The sequence below is a fragment of the Phacochoerus africanus genome, chromosome X (genome assembly GCF_016906955.1).
Source record: "Phacochoerus africanus isolate WHEZ1 chromosome X, ROS_Pafr_v1, whole genome shotgun sequence".
In the NCBI taxonomy this organism is placed as follows: domain Eukaryota; kingdom Metazoa; phylum Chordata; class Mammalia; order Artiodactyla; family Suidae; genus Phacochoerus; species Phacochoerus africanus.
Window position 1 is genome coordinate 93,748,641 of NC_062560.1, and position 22,359 is coordinate 93,770,999.

Below are 22,359 nucleotides of genomic sequence, written 5' to 3' on the forward strand. Positions count from 1 at the left end.
CAGCGTTGTCTCTTTGGCAGTGCCTGTTCAATCCCCAGCCCAACGTGGTGGGTTAAAGGATCCGCTGTCCGTGGCAGCTCTGGCCCCAGTGCATCCCTGTCCTGGAAACTTCTATATGCTGTGGATGCAGCCATTAAAAAAAAGAGAGACACTCACACACACACAGACACACACATGAGAGGGACAGTCCCCATTTTTGTCTGTAGACACTTCCACTCCGGAAGTGATGTCTGGAACCGTGGCAGTCATTTTGAGACCATGAGAGCAACCAGATCGTGTAAAGTGGAAAGGTGAAAAGAACCTGGTTCAGTGATAGCATCGTTGAGCAGCTGAATTAACTGACCTTAAAGCTCCCATACCTTCCAGTTTTGAAAAAAAATAATTACTTGGGCCATTTTGTGTCTGATTACTTATAGCCAGAGCAGTATAACTAATACAATACAGTATGCTAGCAAGTGCTAGAACTTGTAAACTTATTTGTCATTCTAAATACTTCTGAAAATGGCTGCCTTCTGTGTCTGGCCTCTAACATATAAAAACCCCCTCTGTATTTTTTCTAGGCTAACTGGCATCTTTGGGCTTCCTATCTTCCTCTCATATTCCTTGTCTTCTTTGTATTTTTCCCTTTGTCTTTTGTCCATTTTTTGGCCATTTTGTTTTTGTCCATTCATTTCTCTGCTTGCATCCTGTCCCCACTGCTTTTCCTTCCCCTAGTTCTCAAGTGACTTCGATTTGAACCTGAAATGTTTATACATATATTCATCTTACATACCTTAAATATAATTTCTTATATATTCTTAGGGAAGAATTCTTTGCTATTCCAAATGATTCCTTTCATACAGACAGAGCTCTACTAGCAAGAAAGGACTGATCTCTTCACCTCCCTTACTCATTCCTTTCCACAAAGGAGGGGTGACTTAATCGGACGAGTTAGTTTGGAAGAGAGCTACACATATTTAGCAATTTCCAAAATACCCCCGGGAGTAGAATATTTCAATTAAGAACCACTGGTTTATTCCAAACCACCCTTTGTACAGATCAGAACGCTGAAGGAAATTACTTTGGTCCAATCACACTGCTAGCAGGTAGACCATACCACTTCTGACCCTAATACCTCTCAAGACCAACCTCAAGTTGGGAGCAGGCTACCTACAGGGAGTCATGCTCCACTGTACTCTTCCAGGCTATATGTTTTACAAAAGTCATGCCCTCATGGGGAAAGAATATAGGGGTCCAGCAATGCTGGTGACTAGATGGAAAAGTCAGATCATCCTCAGATTCAATATTGGGAAACTCAGATACAGACAGACAGACGCCACATTCTTCAACACCAGCTTTATCAATGCTGAAGGTAGTACCTTCTTATATACCAGTTCTCTTACTGTTGAATTGGTTCAGAACTTGGATCAAAAACAAGATTTCTTTTCCCTAGGCCCCCTCAGAACAGCACTCGTATAAAAGTTTTATTTCCCTATTCTTAAATATATTTTATTTCTTCTTTATAGCCATATGCTGTCATTGCAGGTTGCTTGAAGATGAAAAAAAAAAATTCTCCAGTAATGTCTTTGTTTTATTAATGTTTCCTTAAAAAAGAAAGAAAGAAAGAAGGAAGGAAGGAAAGAAAGAAAAGAAAGAAAGAAAGAAAGAAAGAAGAAAAAAAGAAGAAAGAAAGAAGAAAGAAAGGAAAGAAGGAAAGAAAGAAAAAGAAAGAAAGAAAGAAAAGAAGAAAGAAAGAAAGAAAGAAGAAAGAAAGGAAAAGAAAGAAAGGAAAGAAGAAGGAAGAGGAAGGAAGGAAGGAAGGAAGGAAGGAGGAAGAAGGAAGGAAGGAAGGAAGGAAGGAAGGAAGGAAGGAAGGAAGAAAGAAAAGAAAAAAATAAGGAGTTCCTGTTGTGGCTAACAAACCCGACTAATATCTATGAGCATGTGTGTTTGATCCCTGGCCTCGCTCAGTGGGTTAAGGATCCGGCGTTGCCCTGAGCTGTGGTGTAGGTCACAGAAGTGGCTGGGATCCCTCATTGCTATGGCTGTGGCGTTGGCCAGCAGCTGCAGCTCCGATTCAACCCCTAGCCTGGGAACTTCCACATGCCACAGGTGTGGCCCTAAAAAGACCAAAAAAAAATTTCCTACAAACAAAAGGTGTTTTTAATTAGTGTGTGGTTGTCTTTGACTCTATGGAATAGAGGCACTTGATAGGAAAAATAGTTCTCTTCCTGACTTTTGAGCTTTTCAGCTCCCAAATAACCTGCGAATCTACACTTGCTTGATCTGATTCCAGCTTCTCAGAAATTTCACCTCTAGCTACGGCTTCTGTAAAGGCTTGATAGAAGGTCTTTTCCTTGGACTCCTTTGTAATGGTTAACACAGCATCATAGGCTTCCTGGGAGTTTAGGATGGTTTCTCAGAACCTGGTAGGGGGCATGCTTATAAGGTAAACTGTAGAGCACGGGCGGCGTCATAGGGAACAAAGACATAGGTTCCATCAGTCATTTTCAGATTGTGAGCCCATTCCAAGAGATGCGTCTCGGTCTCTCCTCCAATCAGGGCTGAATGCATACACATGATGATTACTGAAACCGACAAAGCAGGGAGGTTATGGCAGCAATACATTAGTAAAATGTGGTACCAAAAACTACAGATTGGGAGAAATAAATGTATTGTGACCGATTTGTAAATGATTTCTGTCTTATGTCTTCAAGATGAGCAAGATGCTGAAGCCTTGAGCTGTGGCTAAGGTATATTCAGGGCCCCTGATTAGGAGATAGGGACAAACCAGACATGTCTACAAGCTGCAGAGGCTTATACTAGACTAGAATAAGAACTCATATAGCAAGTGGGAAGTAGCATAATAAAGAGGCTTTTGGGGTTGGAAGACCTAGGTTTATATCCTGACATCACCAGTTACTAGCTATATACACCTAGGTAAATTACTTAACCTCTCTGTCCCTCAGTTGTAAAATGGAGATAATAAATATATGCTTGTGTTCAAAAAGCATATATTTATTATTAATTTATACCACCCCTTCTATAGTGTGGTATTGATGATTGAAGGAGCAAAGCATATAATGGGCTCATCACACCGCCACTCAATAAATGGTAGCTATTATTATGCCTAAGAATAAGAAGGCTAGAGGGAGAAGATGGGAGATATTCCCATAGCCACTGCTACTTTTTATTGCCTACCTCCTACCAACATACATTCTACGAGATGTTGACCAACTGTTCCCACCCTTGGCAAGGCCACTATAGGGTATGAATGGCACTAACTCACACTCTGTTATAAATGCTACTAATATTATGGGTGATATGTTCAACTTTAAAATATCTAACTTCCCTGTAATTGGAATTACTTTGCACTCAATTTAATTCTTCCTAGACTTATGAAACTATGTTGTTTGGCAAGGCTATGCTAGAATAGAGTGGATTAGAGGAGGCCACGGTTGAAGAACGGCAGCTAGATCATGAGGCTGAAAGTCATATCCAATTTCGCCCTTGGCATGCTAAATGAGTTTACTTTAAGCCCACTTGTGCTTCAGCACCCACATCTTTAAAATGTAGATTCCAATGCATTTCACAGGTACATTGAGTAGTTTAATTTGATAATGCCTGGCAAGTATTCTGAGCTTCTTGAAGAAAGGCAAAGACCCCACTGCCAGTGGTAAATATTAATTATACACGCTTACACGGAACCTTTAATCTTAGGAACTGAGTCTGCTTAAACTGCGCTTAATGACTGGTCTTTGGTATTTACATATTGCTCCATCTATTTTCAAAAACCTTCTTTGCACTTGTTAAATATCCCCAGAAAATGTCCCCGTTTGGGCTAGAGCTGGTATCCTTCATTTTTGAAGGTGTAACTAACTAGTAAGTTATGAAGTTGATTTGAATCGCACACACACCATAACTTTGAATTTTCAAATGACCATTGGCCCCTTCAATATAATTACCCTGAGAGTTTCTACATGTGCAAAGCTTCCTTTGAATAGTCTAGGGCTAACCTTGGGGCTAGTTTGTGAATCACGAGGAATACAGCCTCCCTTGTTCATCATTGTACATTGTGTAAATGGCAAAATGGAGTGCCAGAGAGGTCTGACAAGGCAATGATTGGATTTAGAAAGAGAAACTGGAACTGAGGGCCCCTGACTCCTCAGATTTGGCAATACCATTAAACATGTATCACTTTGGCCAAATTAGTGCAGTAACAGGTCCATGAGGGGAAAAACTGAGTTTAGTCAGGGGCTGCTTCAGTTCGACAGCCAGTTCATCCAAGTCTTCTTGGCAAGTAAGTCAGTATTGGCATCTTCTATAGAGACAGAGATTAGATGACATGACCAGGGTTACCCAATGGAGATAAAATTCCGTTTAATTAACTTAAAGGAATATTAAAATTACTTCGATGGATGGAAAATGTTCAGTAGAACTCGGTGCTTTGTGTTGGATGAAATACTGCAAATAGTTTCAATACTACATAAAACATACTGAGTGTATTGGGCGCTGCGGTGTGCTAGCCAGATGCAGCCTTCAGAAATGAAGTATTCATTCTCTGAGCTGCTGGGAATGTTAGGAGATAAGACCTGATACTGGGACTTGCCCTCGGCCGAGGAGAACTACCTCTCCCAAGGCTGCACCAGCTTAGTAGTGTGCCAGAGCGGGCTTGCGCTTCTTCACAAGACCCTGAGGTTACATTTTCAAGGATTTTATGAGCTAGTTATTGTCATGTCGGAAGCTTCAAATTGGCTACAGTGGGCATTATAACGCCATGGAAATCACAAACGCTAAAAATCAGGGCTATCCCCTTTCCCCAATAAATTGGCTGTTAAACAATTATTATCTGGCTCAGTAGTTAATGAACCCAACTAGGAACTGTGAGGTTGCGGGTTCGACCCCTGGCCTCGCTCAGTGGGTTAAGGATCCAGCTTTGCCGTGAGCTGTGGTGTAGGTTGCAGACGCAGCTCAGATCCTGCATTGCTGTGGCTCTGGCGTAGGCCCGCAGCTACAGCTCCGATGAGACCCCTAGCCTGGGAACCTCCATGTGCCGCAGGAGCAGCCCTAGAAAAGGCAAAAAGACAAAAAAATATATATATATTATCGCATTGCACACCTGTTTCTGCATCAGCCTGTACCCAATGACTGGTCAACATGGAGGCATAAAGGCCAATTCTCCTTACCTCAATTCTGGACAAATCCAAAAGGCCATCCCAGCTTCAGAACCCCCTCTGGGGCTGGCCAAGACCTTTGTTGTGGCAGTTGAATTCTCTCTTTCCAGTCCCAGTGCCACCTCTCCCTCGCGGGTGCTGTCCTTGAAAGCATTCCCCCAATAAGCTCCCTGCACACAAATCTCCATCTGCCATACTTTTTTCTAGGGTACCAACCTGTGACACTGGTTTAGAGCCCCACTGTACCCTGAACTGACCTCTATAATGGCACTTAGAAGATTTATTGCCCTTATTCATTCATGTCAGCCTCTACTATGAAACCGTGAGCTCCTTGGGGTCAAAAACTGTCTTATTTATTTCTTTATCCTGGTATATAGTATGCATCCAATGAGCAATGAATGTTGGGAAATTTCAGAAAGAGAGGTTGTGTACTTGGATATCTTTTGTGAGTTCCTTGAGATGTGCGATATGGGCATTTGGGATTATTCATATAGAAGAACAATTCGAAGGGATATTTGCTGAGCAGATACTAACATGCCTGTCTTTAATACTTAATGCTCAAAACCTTACTCTCAGCCCGAATCTCTCCTATTCATCTTCCTTTCAGTGGCCCACCCTGAGGACCAGGGAAGGACGAAGAACTTTTATAACTATAAAGACCCCCTTTGAAACCAGCTAGCCCATCTTACTCCCCCACTATTTTACAGATGAGGAAAGGGAAGCCTCAAGAGGGAATGGTCACAGGCTCCTCTGGTTTTTTTTTTTTTTTTTGCATGGTAAGACTTTGCCATTGAACACAATGGAAATAGCATAAATACTGAATTCAAACAACATTGTCTTCATTTAATAGATTGAGTGCTTTGTGAACAGGGATTTGTGGATGCATCTGTTCTACATGATTATTTTACTAAATAGCTTCATTATCTCAAAATGACATTCATTAAAATGGGATTTTACCTGTAAGTTGTCAGGAAAGGATTAGTGGACAGAAACCTTAAATCCAAGACAAGGCCTGGGTCAACAGGTGATCGTTGAATAATATTAATTTGTGAGTTTCCATCCCGATTGTTAACAGTCAAGCCACTCTATAGCCTAAACAAGGACCAGGAGATACATCCTCCTGAGATCCCATCTCAGCAGGATACGATATTAGCACTTTCCTTGAGCCACCTGAGCCTCACTTGAGCTGTCTAGCATCTGTGTCTTCATACTGTGGCAGGCTGTCCAGGACCCTCTCTTTCACCCTCAATGCCAGCAGCAGGAAATGTCATGAAACTCTAGGAGAAGCCAATTCCCAAGGCACTCAACTCCCACTTCCCTTCTTATTTTTGAAATGCTCTCTCCAATACTTCCTCGAGGGAGAGGAACTGTTTCTCCAAAGGCAAAGCGTACTTTCTTTCTCCTCGATTTCTGGCTATGGAGTCCCTGGTGGAGGAACCTGGTCCCGGACTCGTCTCGCACCTTGTGAGATGGAAATGGTTTCTCAAGCTGGCACTGAAGAAGTTCTTAGGAGTCATATTCATGTTGTGCACTCACAATATTGCTTCCAATCCATGGAGACTCCACATTCTATTGTCGTTGATTTGCATGTTAACCCTTCTGTGACATTTCCTACCACCAACATTCCTTTTAACCTAGTTCATGTTAACAAACGTTGAGAGGCGTGGGAGAGGAAGCCGGCTGGTTGGGGGACGGGGGCATACATTGTGATTTATCCCAACTCTCACGTCCCCCCAGGATGCACCCCATCTGGCCACACTGTGAAAGGAGATTCACATACTCCTCCTCTCAGTTCTCCCCCACCCACTCTATTAAATAGATAACATAAGAGGAGGATGGGAGGCTCAGGAATATGCATATTTCCCAACACCCCCCCCCCAAAGTGTGATTCAGCGCAGGAGGCCCTCAAACCACACTTTAAGAACACTGCAGTATATGGGAGTTCCTGTTGTGGCTCAGGGGTAAAGAACCCGACTAGTATCCATGAGGACGCAGGTTCGACCCCTGGCCTCGCTCAGTGGGTTAAGGATCCGGCATTGCCATAAGCTGTGGTGTAGGTCGAAGATGCAGCTTGGATCTGGTGTTGCTGTGGCTGTGGTGTAGGCCAGCGGCTACAGTTCTGTTTTGACCCCTAGCCTGGGAACTTTCTTTTTTGTCTTTTTGCCTTTTCTAGGGCTGCCCCTGTGGTATATGGAGGTTCCCAGGCAGGGGTCTAATCAGAGCTGTAGCCACCGGCCTACGCCAGAGCCACAGCAACGGGGGATCCGGGCCACATCTGCGACCTACACCACAGCTCATAGCAATGCTGGATCATTAGCCCGCTGAGCAAGGGCAGGGGTCGAACTCGAAACCTCATGGTTCCTAGTTGGATTTGTTAACCACTGCGTCACAATGGGAACTCCTAGCCTGGGATCTTTCATGTGCCACAGGTGCAACCCTAAAAAGCAAAAACAAAAACAAAAAACACTGCAGTGCATGATGTCTGGCTATTTCTCTGAACTGAGGACACCACACACATTTTTGGCCTCAAGTTCTAAGAACACCGTGTACTTATCTGCCACTAGTGCTCAACTGGTCCAAGTAGCTCAGCATGATGTCAGACACATAATACATTCAAGGGCCATGAGTGTGCATCAGATCACATTTTTTCATACTACAGTAAAACTGGCATTAAAAGTGCATTTAGGAGTTCCTGTCGTGGCTCAGTGGTTAACGAATGCGACTAGGAACCATGAGGTTGCAGGTTCGATCCCTGGCCTCGCTCAGTGGGTTCAGGATCCGGCGTTGCTGTGAGCTGCGGTGTAGGTCGCAGATGTGGCTCAGATCCCATGTTGCTGTGGCTGTGGTATAGGCCGGTGGCTATAGCTCCGATTCGACCCCTAGCCTGGGAACCTCCATATGCCACAGGAGCGGCCCTAGAAAAGGCAAAAAGACAAAAAAAAAAAAGTGCATTTATTGTCTTCATGTTGCTGCTTAACCTAAGATAATTTTTTAATATTTCTCCATACCTTGCAACATAGGTTTTCCTTAACTTTTCCTAAACTGCTATCCAGATAAGGCCTCTTAAATGCCAGAAGCCTAGATGTTTAGAGATTCCCTCTTGGGCTGGGACCTCGATAGTTACATACTTACTGATCGTGGACTCATTCATGAGAGCAAGTTGTCGTTTTAGCATTTACATCGACTTGCCTTTATTTATACCAAATTCCCTATCAACACTAAGGCTCCTGACTAGAGCATATTACAGTATCACTATTGTTATCACTGTAGGAAAACTGGGCCAACACTTGTTACCTTGAGGCAATTACAAGAATTTCATCAGTGGGCTCAAAAGTTAAGAGAGGAAAATGGAAGGGCTGGCTGAATTGTACACCATGGAACATAAGATGTCAAAAGTATGCTTTAGGGGCACACCTCAAGTAGCCCGGAGGCAATAGATCCTAAGTCTTTCATTAAACCAGTGATTCTCAAAGTATGATCCCTGAACCAGCAGCATCAGCACCACCTTGAATTGGTTAGAAATGCAAATTCTGGGGCCCTATCCCCGCCCTCCCAAGTGGAAACTCTGGAGGAGGGACCCAAGCCCTCCAGGGGATTCCAGTCACACTTAGGTTTGAGAGACACTGCTTTAGATCAACCTGAATACATAGCTTGGCTTTGCCACTCAATAGCTGTGTGACATTGGGCAAGTTATTTAACCTCTCTTAGCCTCATTGAGAAAGTGCATTAAATAGTAATCAGCCTTACTTTACAGGGCTGCTGTAAGAATTGAATGAGATGTTCATATAAAACCCTGGCAAAAGGAGTTCCCGTCGTGGCTCAGTGGTTAACGAATCCGACTAGGAACTGTGAGGTTGCGGGTTCGATCCCTGGCCTTGCCCAGTGGGTTGGGGATCCGGCATTGCCGTGAGCTGTGGTGTAGGTTGCAGACACGGCTAGGATCCCGCATTGCTGTGGCTCTGGCGTAGGCCGGTGGCTACAGATCCGATTTGACCCCTGGCCTGGGAACCTCCATATGCCAAGGGAAGCAGCCCTAGAAAAGGCAAAAAGACCAAAAAAAAAAAAAAAAAACCCTGGCAAAATGACTAGCACATAATAAATGCTCCATAAATATTAGCAATTAACATGTTTCCATCACTATTATGGTTGGGATTTTTTGGGGGGGAGCGAGTTGGGTTTTTTTTGATTTAAAAAAATCTTTAAGATGGGAAGAGATTGGCCAAGTCCCTGGCAATAGATAGTAATAAGATATCTAATTCCGAAAGAACAAAAAAAGGACATTCTGACTGTGTCCTATATTCTGAACATCGTATTGTAATGAAGCACTCCCAATTCGGAAGAATTTAAAGGAATCCCCAAACGGTTCAACCACCTGGTAAACCCAAATTGAAAGGATTTCACAATCAGCCAAGCATTGATAGGCAAAAAGGTGAGGAGAAGGGAGGAGGGCTCGAAATAGCCATTTGAAAAGTTCTCTAAAGAGCTTTTTAGTGGGGCCTCCTGCTAGCTTTTGTGAGAATTAGCAAAAAACCTCTTCTGGATCATTGCAATCCCACAGGTGCTGTGCCTGGTGAGTGATGTTCTTTTATGCCATTGGATCAAAACTTCCAACAGGACTCACGGTTTAAGGAGCAGAGGGTGGAGCTGGATTCTGGCCCTCATAGCCACTCATCTAGATTCCCTTGAGCAGGGCACAACCTGCAGAACTGCATATGGTAGCCCTGACCATAAATTGAGGCCTTTGTCTTTGATTAATATCTCCCCTACATGACTTTTTCCAGGAACAAAGAAAACTGGTAATTTAATTGCTCCTGAAGCTGAAAGGAAATGAGCTGACGGTCTTGGAGAGGCTGAATCCCCCCTTCTCTGGGACTTCATTGACTCCATTCTCTGGTGGTAGTAATGCCTACACCTACCTACTTGTTTTGTGAGATTCCCAGGTGTTGTAAGACTTGAAAGAGAATACCTTTCTCCCAATAACCCCGAGGATTCAATGACATTATCTATATGCAAATACCTTGTAAACTGTAGAGAGTTGTTCACATGTAAAGTGGTATTATGGTCGCTTTCATTGTCTCAATGGCCACCTCTAATAACACCCCTGCTGTTTCCCCTTCCCAGAGCCCACAACCATGATGATTGTTCTAATCATCTTTCCTGTTAAATTTTATTATTGTCCTGGTGTCGTAGAAGCAAAATTTAGACCAGTTTTTGAGAAAGACATTCCTTCTAACTCCAGGAAGGTGCCAGTGGTATTTCCTAATTGGAAACATAAATTTACAGGGAAGACAAGTGGCATACCCACCAGTAACGGGCCAGCTTTCTCTAGCCTCCATCCCCGTCACTATCCCTCACTGCCACCACCACTGCCACTGCCACGTGTGGCTGTGGTCACTGTTATTGGGAGCAGATCAGACAAAACGAATCTTCCAATTATTTCTTACTTCCGAATATTGCCAGTCCTCTCCAAAGGAAGGGATCCCTTTCCACTGTATCTGTTACATTACAAAAGGTCCTTCTCTGAAGGTTTGCTTGGGGGTCCACGATGTTGAGAATTAGCCTCATATCTAGCAGCATAAGGAAGAGACCATGCACCCTTCTCGGCTGAGGTCACATAAAACCTTAGTGCCTTTGCAGTCACAATAGTTAGCAGCTAGGAATACTTTAACAGGCTCAGTCCCACCAGTTGAAAACAGGGTTAGAAATTTGATCTACTATGTGCTGCATCCGATATGTTGTCACTGTCCTCATTGCGCTCTTGGCCCAATCCCTGCTCGCTGGCTTCTGGCCCAGTTTCTCACCAAATCCCCTATTTTCTGATGGAACCAGAGATGTGCCCTGCGCTCCAGGCTCTGTGGCTCAAGTTCTGATACTCTGTCTATTTATATTCATACTCTGGATCCTGCTTCCCATAGTCCTATTAGCTGGAGCCCTGCTCTCAATGGATGGTCACTCCTCTTCTGCAAGTCCTACTGTCACATCCCACCCGCCTCTTGGAGTACCCTCAGATACCAACAACTGGCTGTGCCAGGTGTGAATACCACACACTCTTTTGGCCCCTGCACACTGAGCTGCCAGAGGTTGTACTCAGGCTATAGCTCAACCAATGGCTCAGTTTCCTCGCATCCACCCCCAACCCTTGTACATTCTCACTCATGTCACCGAGGTCCCAGCATGCCTTCCTCACCTGAGTCTGCTTACATCTTGTCAAAAACCAGGGGCAAAATCCTGGGGAGCAGAGCTTTGTCTTTACTCCCTTTGACCTCCCTCCTGCATTCCCTGTTTTTGTTCTCCCCACCCAGGCTCTTCCTTTGCTCCATAACCACATACCTCCCTCTCCAGGCTTCCCCACCCCCACTCCCACCCTTATCCACCCCCTCACTCCCCATCTTAAAATGTCCATTCCCTTAGTGGGCTGATCCACACTGTTACATAGAACCCAATCTGATTCAACAAAGTCAACCGAAGACAAAAACTGACTGGCAACTTAAACTAAGCCACATTTATTTGCATCTTCGCCAACTCGAAGCCGTGGTGCTTGACTCTGGCTGCATTTTACAAGCACCTGGGAAGCTATTTAAAATACCTTTGCTGGGAATCTCTGGAGGTGGTATTCTGGCAGCAATCATTCTGAAAAGATGTCCAGATAGATCCAGCATGCAGCCAGCGTGAGAACCATTGACCTAAAGGAATGAATCTCCAATAGTAGGGCAATAATATGTACATTTGCTTCTTCCCTGCCTCAAAAGAGTTGTGGGTGGTGAGCCCTCAATCCCAACTTCTCTCAGTCTGACAACCCAAAGAGCTTTGGGGCCTGGATTTATTTAACATTTCATGGTAGAGCCCCAAATGTCATTTCAAAGAGTATCCTATTTAGAATGGGTGGGCTGGGAAACACTCACGGAATGTAAACTTGCAGGAGACACTGGGCTTCATGAAGATTTGTAACATATTGTAAAGTTATGATATGAAATGTTAGACTGTTTCTGGCATGACTCCTCCCTGGAAATGGTTTTATATCTTCAAAAATAATTCTGTGCTCTGCTTTGAAAGTACCAGGCTCTATTATGAAGTAATCAGAGCCACACTGATTGCTTAACATTTATAGGATCTTATAGACTGGAGCTGGAAGCAGACTACTGTAGTTCCTGGAACTAAAAATTCTTGCCCCCATCCTCCCTTAATGATCATAATTAAGATCCAATACTGGAGACACTTGAAACTTAAAATGGGCTTCTGGGTATAGGCCAGCCCTAAGCTGGACCATTCTCTAACAAGCCCATTGTTATGTTAAGGAAATGACCGGGACCACGACTAATCCTAGAAGTAATCAGTTGGACAAGTAGTTTCTGAGCTGTTTGTCCTAAAGCGATGGAGTGGCTGCAAGAGAGGATGAGCAGAATTTCCACAAATCGCTGCTACTTTCCGGAAAAAAAAAAAAACAACGTAAAGTGGAGATTAACAAATTAGAATGGAAAAAAATCAAAATCACGTGACACAAAGGCTTGCAGGGAGTGTATGTAAAAGGCAGCCATCTGATAGAAGAGGACCAGGAAGGGCTCCCCTTTCCTGAAATGCACCCGATTTGTCCTGGGTTGGTGGGTCAGTCCTCTTCTTCACACCTGGCCCAATGTCCCTGCAAGAATAGTCTTTGAACGTGCAACTTCCCTTGGAAGGGAAAAGGTTACCAAACTTAGGCAGGCTTCTGATTTTAAGATTTTCATTTCTCAGCTAGGTCCCTCCATGGCGGTTAGTTGTTTGCTGCAGAGAGAGAAGCCCTGATTTGTTTTGTTTTGTTTTTTGTTTCATTTGGGGGAGGGGGGACGGGTGGAAGGGAGAAAGAGTGTGTGCATTTCAGAGTCCAGAAAAGACAGTTCTGAGAGATGTGATGACACAGGGCACTGGGCACTTATGAAGGAAAGTACCCAGAAAGGAAGAAAGGTAAATCTCTCTCCAGTGACTAGACCAGACAAAAATAGAGCCACAAGAACACCTCTCTTTGGCTGAGTGGAAACTACCAGGATCCTAAGGGTGTAGAGGGTGTGTGGCTACAGTTACCTGATGCTCACCTTCCGCTCCCAGATGCCGAGAGCAGGCACTGGCACCCAAGAGCATTTTAACCACAGAGGCCCCTGTGCCTTTATCCAGTTCATAAAATAGGCTCTGTTGAAGCAGGACAGTCTGGGGCTGAGCGTGGTTGAAAGGGGGTGAAAGCATGAAGAACTGGGGAGCAAGGTGCTTTCCTAGGGTGTAAGGGTAGGAAACCTTGTGGACATTGTAAGAGCTTTTCCCTGAAGCCTCCTTTAAAGCTCAGCCTTGAGAAAACACTCCCTGCCAATTCGGTCTGCCTGGCCAATCCGCTGGAGAGCTTTCTGGATGCGTTGGCTGTCTTGTCCTGTGGTCAGGACGACCCCTACAGGTAGGCCGCGGCTCTGGAGAGCACTTGCAAGGCATCGGGCTGTGTGTACCCAGATGTCTTTCCTCCAAGGAATTAACTCCTGCGTGAGCCCACTGGAAATATATCACGACAGTTACCAACACCCGGACGGGAGAAGGCAGGGTCCGAGAAAAGATCGGGTGGCGATTTTTATTGTCTAATTCATAATTCACACGAGCCCAAGAGAAAACCCCTTTGTGCCAGCTGTTTACCAGCAGCGAGGCTGCCTCGCAGTAGCCAGGGTTGGCAGGTCCAATAAATCCTGAGGCCATCTGCTGGCGGGAAATGAAACTGGAGAGGGCCCGGAAGTCTGGCAGTCTTCATTAAGAATCACACATTCAAAAGAGTAACCCAGGTCCAATGATGAGTCCCTGTTGATCCGCTCAGCGACTAACCAAGCAGCAACCTCAGGCAGGGCCTCAGAGAACAACGGATGACAATTCCAAGGGCCCACCACCCCTATCTTGGGGCAAGGGGGGCGCCACACCTGCTGCAGGAGGGATGTGAGAGCCAGGAGGCACCAGCAGCACAGGAGCTCGAAGGATCCTTGCTGTCTTCTGGGAGCCGCACGCCAGAGCATAAGGTGAGAGAAAGGCCAGGGTTCCAAGAACATAGCCCTCCTGCTTCCAGCAGGCTAATGAAGAAATACTACAAGGTTAATCTGCTTGTCCTGAGACAGACAGTGGGGCTTCCAAATGCCTGTCAGTCCGAAGAAAGGGTGTATTACTCACGATATTCCTGAAGCTTCTGTAAATAACAGTTATGAAAGAATAGCAAAAGAATGGCAGTCCCCGAACTGAAAATTTCTTTCGTAGATTTATTTTTTATTAATGTATAGTTGATGCCAATTTCTGCTGTACAGCAAATTGACCCAGGCATGCATGTATATACATTCTTTTTTCTCATATTCCATCATGTTCTGTCTCAAGAGACTGGATATAGTTCCCTGTGCTATACAGCAGGACCTCACTGCTTATCCATTCTAAATGTAATAGTTTGCATCTACTAACCCCAAGCTCCCAGTTTATCCCATTCCCTTCCCCTCCCCCTTGGAAACCACAAATCTGTTCTCTATGTCTGTGAGTCTGTTTCTGTTTTGTAGATAGGTTCATTTGTACCATATTTTAGATTCCACATGTAAGTGATATGACACTGTATTTATCTTTCTCTTTCTGACTTACTTCACTTATTATGAGAGTCTCTAGTTCCATCCATGTTGCTGCAAATGGCATTATTTTGTCCATTCTTTTTTATGGCTGAGTAGTATTCCATTGCGTATATGTACCACATCTTCTTAATCCATTCATCTGTTGATAGACATTTAGGTTGTTTCCATGTCTGGCTATTGTGAATAGTGCTGCAATGAACATAGGAATGCATTGTCTTTTTGAATTATAGTTTTGTCTGGATTTATGCCCAGGAGTAGGATTGCTGGATCATATGGTAGTTCTATATTTACCTAGACTGAAAATTTCTTTTCCCTACCCCAACCCAAACTCTTCCTCTTCCTCTGCATCCTATAATCTTTATCTCAATAGATGGCATCTCCATCTACTGTTCGCCTACATGCTCTGGTCAGAAACGCAGTAATCAGCTAAGACTCTTCCTTCTTCTCTGTCCCCTCATTCAATCCATCACCAAGTCTCTTGATTCAACTTCAGTAAGAGCTGTGCATCTCACAGTGTTGTAAAGATTACATGGATTAACATACAGCGAACGCTTATAACAATCTGGCATGTCATCAGCATTATATTAGTGATATTATTATTACAGTTTCAAATATGTTCATTTTTCTCCACTGTACTGCCCTCTTGGAGACAGACACAAACATAAATAGATTGTGGCTCAGTGGTTAACAAATCCGACTAGGAACCATGAGGTTGCAGGTTTGATCCCTGGCCTTGCTCCGTGGGTTAAGGATCTGGCGTTGCCGTGAGCTGTGGTGTAGGTAGCAGATGTGGCTCGGATCCCGCGTTGCTGTGGCTCTGGTGTAGGCCGGCAGCTGTAGCTCCGATTCGACCCCTAGCCTGGGGACATCCATATGCTGTGGGAGCGGCCCAAGAAAATGGTAAAAAGACAAAAAGACAAAAAAAAATAGATTATGGCAATGCAGAGTAAAAAGTGCTATTATTGAAGTAGTCCAGAAAGAGGAAGGCAGAGCGGGTCACTCAAACCCAAATCTCAACGATAGAGAAGAGGGAGGAGCAGGAATGTCTCTCTGAGTTGAGTATTGAAAGAAAAGTTAACCAGGTGAGTAGGGTTGCAAGGGGGTTGGTGCCCAGAGCCTTCTAGGCAGAAAGAACAATATGCAGTAAGGCCCAGAGGTTCAAAAAAAAAAGATGTTTTAGGAGTTCCCATCATGGCACAGCGGAAACGAATCCGACTGGGAACCGTGAGGTTGTGGGTTTGATCCCTGGCCTCGCTCAGTGGCTTCAGGATCCAGCGTTGATGTGGCTGTGGTGTAGGCCGGCAGCTGCAGCCCTGATTCGACCCCTAGGCTGGGAACTTCCATATGCCTTGGATGCAGCTGTAAAAAAAAAAAAAAAATCTTGTCCAACCTCCCTTCTCCAAAATAGACTTATTCTGCATGCTATGTTAAAGGCACGAGGGTGAGATATGAGATAGAAGATGGAGGAGTTCCCGTGGTGGCGCAGTGGTTAACGAACCCGACTAGGAACCATGAGGTTGCGGGTTCGGTCCCTGCCCTCGATCAGTGGGTTAAGGATCCGGCGTTGCCGTGAGCTGTGGTGTAGGTTGCAGACGCGGCTCGGATCCCGCATTGCTGTGGCTCTGGCGTAGGCCGGTGGCTACAGCTCCGATTCAACCCCTAGCCTGGGAACCTCCATATGCCGCGGGAGCGGCCCAAGAAATAGCAGCAGCAACAACAACAACAAGAACAACAACAACAACAAAAAAAAGACAAAAAAAAAAAAAGAAGATGGAGGAGTGTGGACTCAGCCTCCATAGAGCTTCCAGCCTGGCAGGAGTCACATGCCTCTCTCTCCAGCCTCCCCCCCAGCCCTGATCCTTATTTGTCATGGCAAAACTTGGGAGCCAGGGCATTCTAGGAGCAGCCCCTTCTCTGGAGTAGCATGGGAGGGGTCCCTATTTCTGGTCCGTTTTGTGGCAAGGATATTGAACTGTATGCAATCTCTGTCTTTATAGAACCTCACTCGTTCAACCACTAGGTGTGAGCATCAGTGAAAGCAACTCTATGTGGGGAACAGAGCTCTGTTCACAGCAGCAAAGCCGGGAGACCAACAGATTGGCTCTTTTCCCCTAAACACACTTATTTTGATGCATCATCTCCCAAAAGTGGTACATTTACATCAGAAATTAGCACTTGCATAACAAAGGCTAAGACTTCCTGAGTTCTCGCTGCGGATCAAACATTGAGCTAAACTTTGCATAGGTTATCTTATTCTAAAAACTCTATTTATTTGTTTATTTTTTTATGGCTGCACCTGCGGCATAGGGAAGTTCCCAGGCTTGGGGTTGAATCAGAGCTGCAGATGCCAGCCTACACCACAGCCACAGCGACACCGGATCCAAGGTGTATCTGTGACCTACACCACAGCTCACAGCAACGCCGGATCCTTAACTCACTGAGCCAGGCCAGCAATGGAACCCACATCCTCATGGTTACTGAGCCGCAATGGGAACTCCCAAAACTGAAATTAAAATCAACTTGTCTGGTTACCAAAGGAGACAGATTGCAGGAGGGAGGGATGGTCTGGGGATTTGGGATGGAAATGCTGTAAAATTCGGTTATGGTAATCACTGCACAACTATAAATGTATTGAAGTCTATTGAGTTTTAACAAAATCAACTTGTCACAGCCCTTTGAGGTAGGTACTATTATTACCCTCATTTACAGATGATGAAACTGAGGCTCAGAAAGGGTAAGTAACTTTCCTGGGGACACATGGTAGTAGGACGGAGCTTTGTACCGCAGTTAATTAAGCACTGCCTGCCCACAGCCACTAATCTGTGAAGTCTTGGAAACCATCCTTACTATACCTTCTATGCTCCCCAGATTGCGTTTGAATGATTGATTGGTGCTTTGTTCTCCATGACATAATAAATTAGGTAATGAGGGGGAGGGATGGAATCAACTGGGAGAAATAGACAGAAATTTATTAACCAACCGGAAGGCATTTGCCACTCGTGTTCCAACCAAACCTGGGAACCCCTCGCTCAGGGGTCAGTGTTGCAGAACTGGGGGGTGCGGGTCTCCGATCACATTGTACTCTCTCTGAAGCTCATCCCAGTGTTTGAGAATGGAGGTCTCGGGACTACAGACTACGGTCTTTGGCACGTTCGTGCAGCTTCTTCCTCATCTGCAAGATGCAGGTACATTTCATATAATGCTTTTGAGGTAAGGGATTACATAAGGTAGAAGGGTGATCACACGCTTGTCTTTCAATAAATGCCAGTTCTTCCTGGCTGTTTGGAAAGAGGACTACATTGGGAATCTGAAGGCCCGGATCCTGAACCCATTTCTGCCACTGACTCACCATGTCGCGTTGAAGACTCCATCCCCCCTCCTAGGTCTCTGAAGCTCCCTTTCTTCTCTGTTATGCATTGATCCTGGGATTCTGTACTTCTTCCAAGCAGTGACTTTTCTAAACCTCCGTGCTTTTACACTGAATTCGTTCAATGTTCTCTAGGCTTTGCTGCTCTAGTTAGCTTTTGGCTGCAGTGGTTTGCACTTGCTTCTCTCTGGCAGATCCAGCTCCTGATCATTTAAAATTTTGGTCTAGGAGTTCCTTTCATGGCTCAGTGGTTAATGAACCTGACTAGTATCCATGAGGTTGCGGATTTGATCCCTAGCCTTGCTCATTGGGTTAAGGATCCAGCGTTGCCGTGAGCTGTGGTGTAGATCACAGACACCGCTCGGATCCCACGTTGCTGTGGCTCTGGTGTAGACCAGCAGCCATAGCTCCGATTCGACCCTTAGCTTGGGAACCTCCGTATGCCGTGGGAGCAGCCCTGAAATAGAAAAAAAAATTTTGATCTAGACTTCTCTGCCAAGTACCTATAATGTGAAGTCCCACCCACTCCCTCACCCCACCCCCCCAATGCTAGAGTTATGCTACGCTGAAAATCTGGATTCCTAAAACCATTCACTATCTTACCACCATTTTTTTTTTGCTTTTTTTTTTTAATGGCAGCATATGGAAGTTCCCAGGCTAGCGGTCCATTGTGAGCTGCAGCTGCCAGCCACAGCCCCAGCAACAGGGGATCCAAGCTGTACCTGCCACTTACACCACAGGTGGCAGCAATGCTGGATCCTTAACCAACTGTGCAAGGCCAAGGATCGAACCCGCATCTTCATGGATACTAGTAGGGTTTGTAACCCAGTGAGCCACAGTGGGAAGTCCATATCACCATTATTAACAAGCATACATTAAGAACCTGGTTTGTGTAGGCCCATAGCAAAAAAAAAAAAAAAAAAAGTGGGGGTTGGGGGGCGGAGTTGTAGGACCTGGCCAAGAAATCTTACCAGAAAAGAAAGTATGTACATCAGGAGAAAAAGAACAATAATGTCCACCAACATAGCTCACATGTAAGGTCAAATTTGCAAGTTTCCTGCTTGCTTTTGCTCACTATGGTATCTCCAGTACTCCGCACAGTGCCTGATACATAATAGGTATTCAGCAAACGGTTGTGGAATAAAGAGCAAAGAGGAGACAGGGAGCACAGATGAAATGGTTTATATTACCATGTTTTTTGAAAAAGCCTTCAGGCCTTGGTCAGGAACCACCTTTGGCAAATTATCCAGTAGGCAAAGTCTGTATTCAAACTTCTAGTCCAGCTCTATCCGCCCTATTAATGGAGAGAAAAACAACTCTAGAGAAAGAAGCTCTTTAAGCTATTTCCACTGATATGAAAATAATAATATTTGACACTTTCCCCTCCCCACCCCCACCCCGCAACCAACGGTGTGTGTTTTTAATAGGGGGTAGGGAGAAGTTTATGCCAAAAGAATTAATCTATAATAGTATCCTTTCAATTTCAAACATCAGTTGCATGTAGGCAAAGGGGGTTGAACCCCTTTTTAACAGAAAAATAAAGGGCTGTTTGGTGCTCCTTAAATCAAATTGATCAGCTGTCTATTCTAGTTGTAAGGTCGGCTTTTTGAGTTATACTCCAAGTCATTCCCCCTAAGCAGAATGCTTACCCATTCCAGGTTCTAAAAAGTTTGTTTTTCATAGGACTTTAAAGGATTATAAACCATGATCAAGTGGGATTTATCCCTGGGCTGCAAGGATGGTTCAAAAATATATAAATGAGGAGTTCCCATCGTGGCGCAGTGGTTAACGAACCCGACTAGGAACCATGAGGTTGCGGGTTCGGTCCCTGCCCTTGCTCAGTGGGTTAACGATCCGGCATTGCCGTGAGCTGTGGTGTAGGTTGCAGACGCGGCTCGGATCCCGCGTTGCTGTGGCTCTGGCGTAGGCCAATGGCTACAGCACTGATTCGACCCCTAGCCTGGGAACCTCCATATGCCGCGGGAGCGGCCCAAGAAATAGCAACAACAACAAAAAAAGAAATTTGAAGGGAACTGAAAGAGCTGAGATTAAAAAAAAAAATATATATATATATATATAAATCAGAAGTTCCCATTCGTGGCACAGCAGAAACAAATCCAACTAGGAACCACGAGGTTGTGGGTTCGATCCCTGGCCTCACTCAGTGGATTAAGGATCCGGCGTTGCTGTGGCTGTGTAGGCTGGCAGCTGCAGCCTCAATTCGATCCCTAGCCTGAGAACCTCCATATGCCACAGGTGCGGCCCTAAAAAGAAAAAAAATACATAATAAAGGCCGTACATGATAAGCTCACAAGTAACATTATACTCAATGGTAAAAAACTAAAATCTTTTCCTCCAGATCAGGAATAGGATAGGGATGCCCTTTCTCACCACTCCAATTTAACCCAGTACTGGAAGTCTTAGCTAGAACAATTAGGACAAAAAGATAAATACATAAAAAGCATCCACATTGGAAAGGAAGAAGTGAAATTATCTCAGGTCCTAGATTACTTGACCTTATACATAGAAAATCCTAATGACTTAAAAAAAAAACCCTATTAGAACTAAAAAGTGAACTCAATAAAGTCACAGGAACAAAATCAACATACAAAACTTAGTTATATTTCTTTCTTTCTTTTTTTTTTTTGTCTTTTTGCCTTTTCCAGGGTCGCCCCCCGGGGCATATGGAGGTTCCCAGGCTAGGGGTCCAATCAGAGCTGTAGCCACCGGCCTATACCAGAGCCACAGCAACACGGGATCCGAGCTGCATCTGTGACCTACACCACAGCTCACGGCAACACTGGATCCCCAACCCACTGAGAAAGGCCAGGGATCAAACCCACAACCCCATGGTTCCTAGTCAGATCCATTGAGCACTGAGCCATGATGGGAACTCCATATTTCTATATACTAAAAAATGAACTATCTGAAAAGGAAATTTAAAAAACAATCTCATTAACAATAGCATCAAAAATGATACAATATTTAAGAATAAATTTGATGAAGGAAGTGAAAATCTTGTACACCAAAAATGATAAAACATTGATGAAAGAAATTAAGGAATACACACAAATAAATGGAAAGACATCTCAGATCATGGATTAGAAGACTTAATATTCTTAAAATGTCCATACTGCCCAAAGCAATCTATAGATTTAGTACTGTCCCCATCAAAATCCCAATGGCATTTTTTTTTTACAGGAATAGAAAGAATTCTAAAATTCGTATGGAATCATAAAAAAACCTGAATAGCCAAAGCAATCCTGAAAAAGAACAGCAAAGCTGGATGTATCATACTTCCTGATATGAAACTACACTGCAAAGCTATAGTCATAAAAACAGCATAGTATTGGCATAACAATAGACATATAGGCCAATGGAGCAGAATAGAGAACATAGAAATAAACCATGCATATGGAGTCAACTGATCTTTAACAAGGGAGCCAAGAATACACAATGAGGAAAGGATAGCCTCTTAAAAAAATGATAATGGGAAAACAATATCCACACAAAAAGGGGTGAATTAGAGTTACTTTATACTGTATACAGAAATTAATTCAAATGAACCAAAAATCTAAATGTGTAAGAGCTGAAACTACAAAGCTCCAAGAAGAAAACAGGGGGAAATCTTCTTGGCATTAGTCTTGGCAATGGTTTCTTGGATTTGATGCCAAAAGCATAGTAAACAAAAGTAAAAATAGACAAGTGTGACTACATCAAACCCAAAAGCTCTGCACAGGAGTTCCCATCTTGGCTCAGCAGAAATGAATCTGACTAGTATCCATGAAGAGCAGGTTCAATCCCTGGCCTCACTCAGTGGGTTTAGGATCTGGCATTGCCATGAGCTGTGGTGTAGGTCACAGCCACGGCTTGGATCCCGCATTGCTGTGGCTGTGGTGTAGGCTAGCAGCTACAGCTCCAATTTGACCCCTAGCCCGGGAACTTCCATATGCTGAGGGTGTGACCCTAAAAGATAAAAAAAAAAAAAAAAAGTTCTGCACTAAAAAGGAAGAAATCAAAAGGATGAAAAGGCAACCTATAGAGTGGGAGAAAATATTTGGAAACACTATGTCTGATAAGGAGTTTATACCCAAAATACATAAGGAACTCCTATAACTCAATAGCATAAAAAACCAAAAATGTGATTTTTAAATGGGCAAATGACATGAATAGATGTCTCTCTGAAGAAGATATCCAAATGGTATGTCTTTGAGTATAGACAGAAGGTGTAGGA

At 44.3% G+C, this 22,359-nt stretch overlaps 1 protein-coding gene across 1 annotated transcript in view; it reads right to left on the reverse strand.

Annotated features, from left to right (window-relative positions):
- GUCY2F (guanylate cyclase 2F, retinal) overlaps positions 1–14,203 on the reverse strand; it is a 109,288-nt gene extending 95,085 nt beyond the window's left edge. Inside the window, 6 exon segments of the mRNA XM_047764241.1 lie at positions 2,261–2,380; positions 2,382–2,444; positions 2,446–2,567; positions 13,480–13,630; positions 13,632–13,897; positions 13,900–14,203. Coding sequence (XP_047620197.1) covers positions 2,261–2,380; positions 2,382–2,444; positions 2,446–2,567; positions 13,480–13,630; positions 13,632–13,897; positions 13,900–14,203 — 1,026 coding nt within the window.
- Between the last annotated feature and the right edge of the window lie 8,156 nt (positions 14,204–22,359).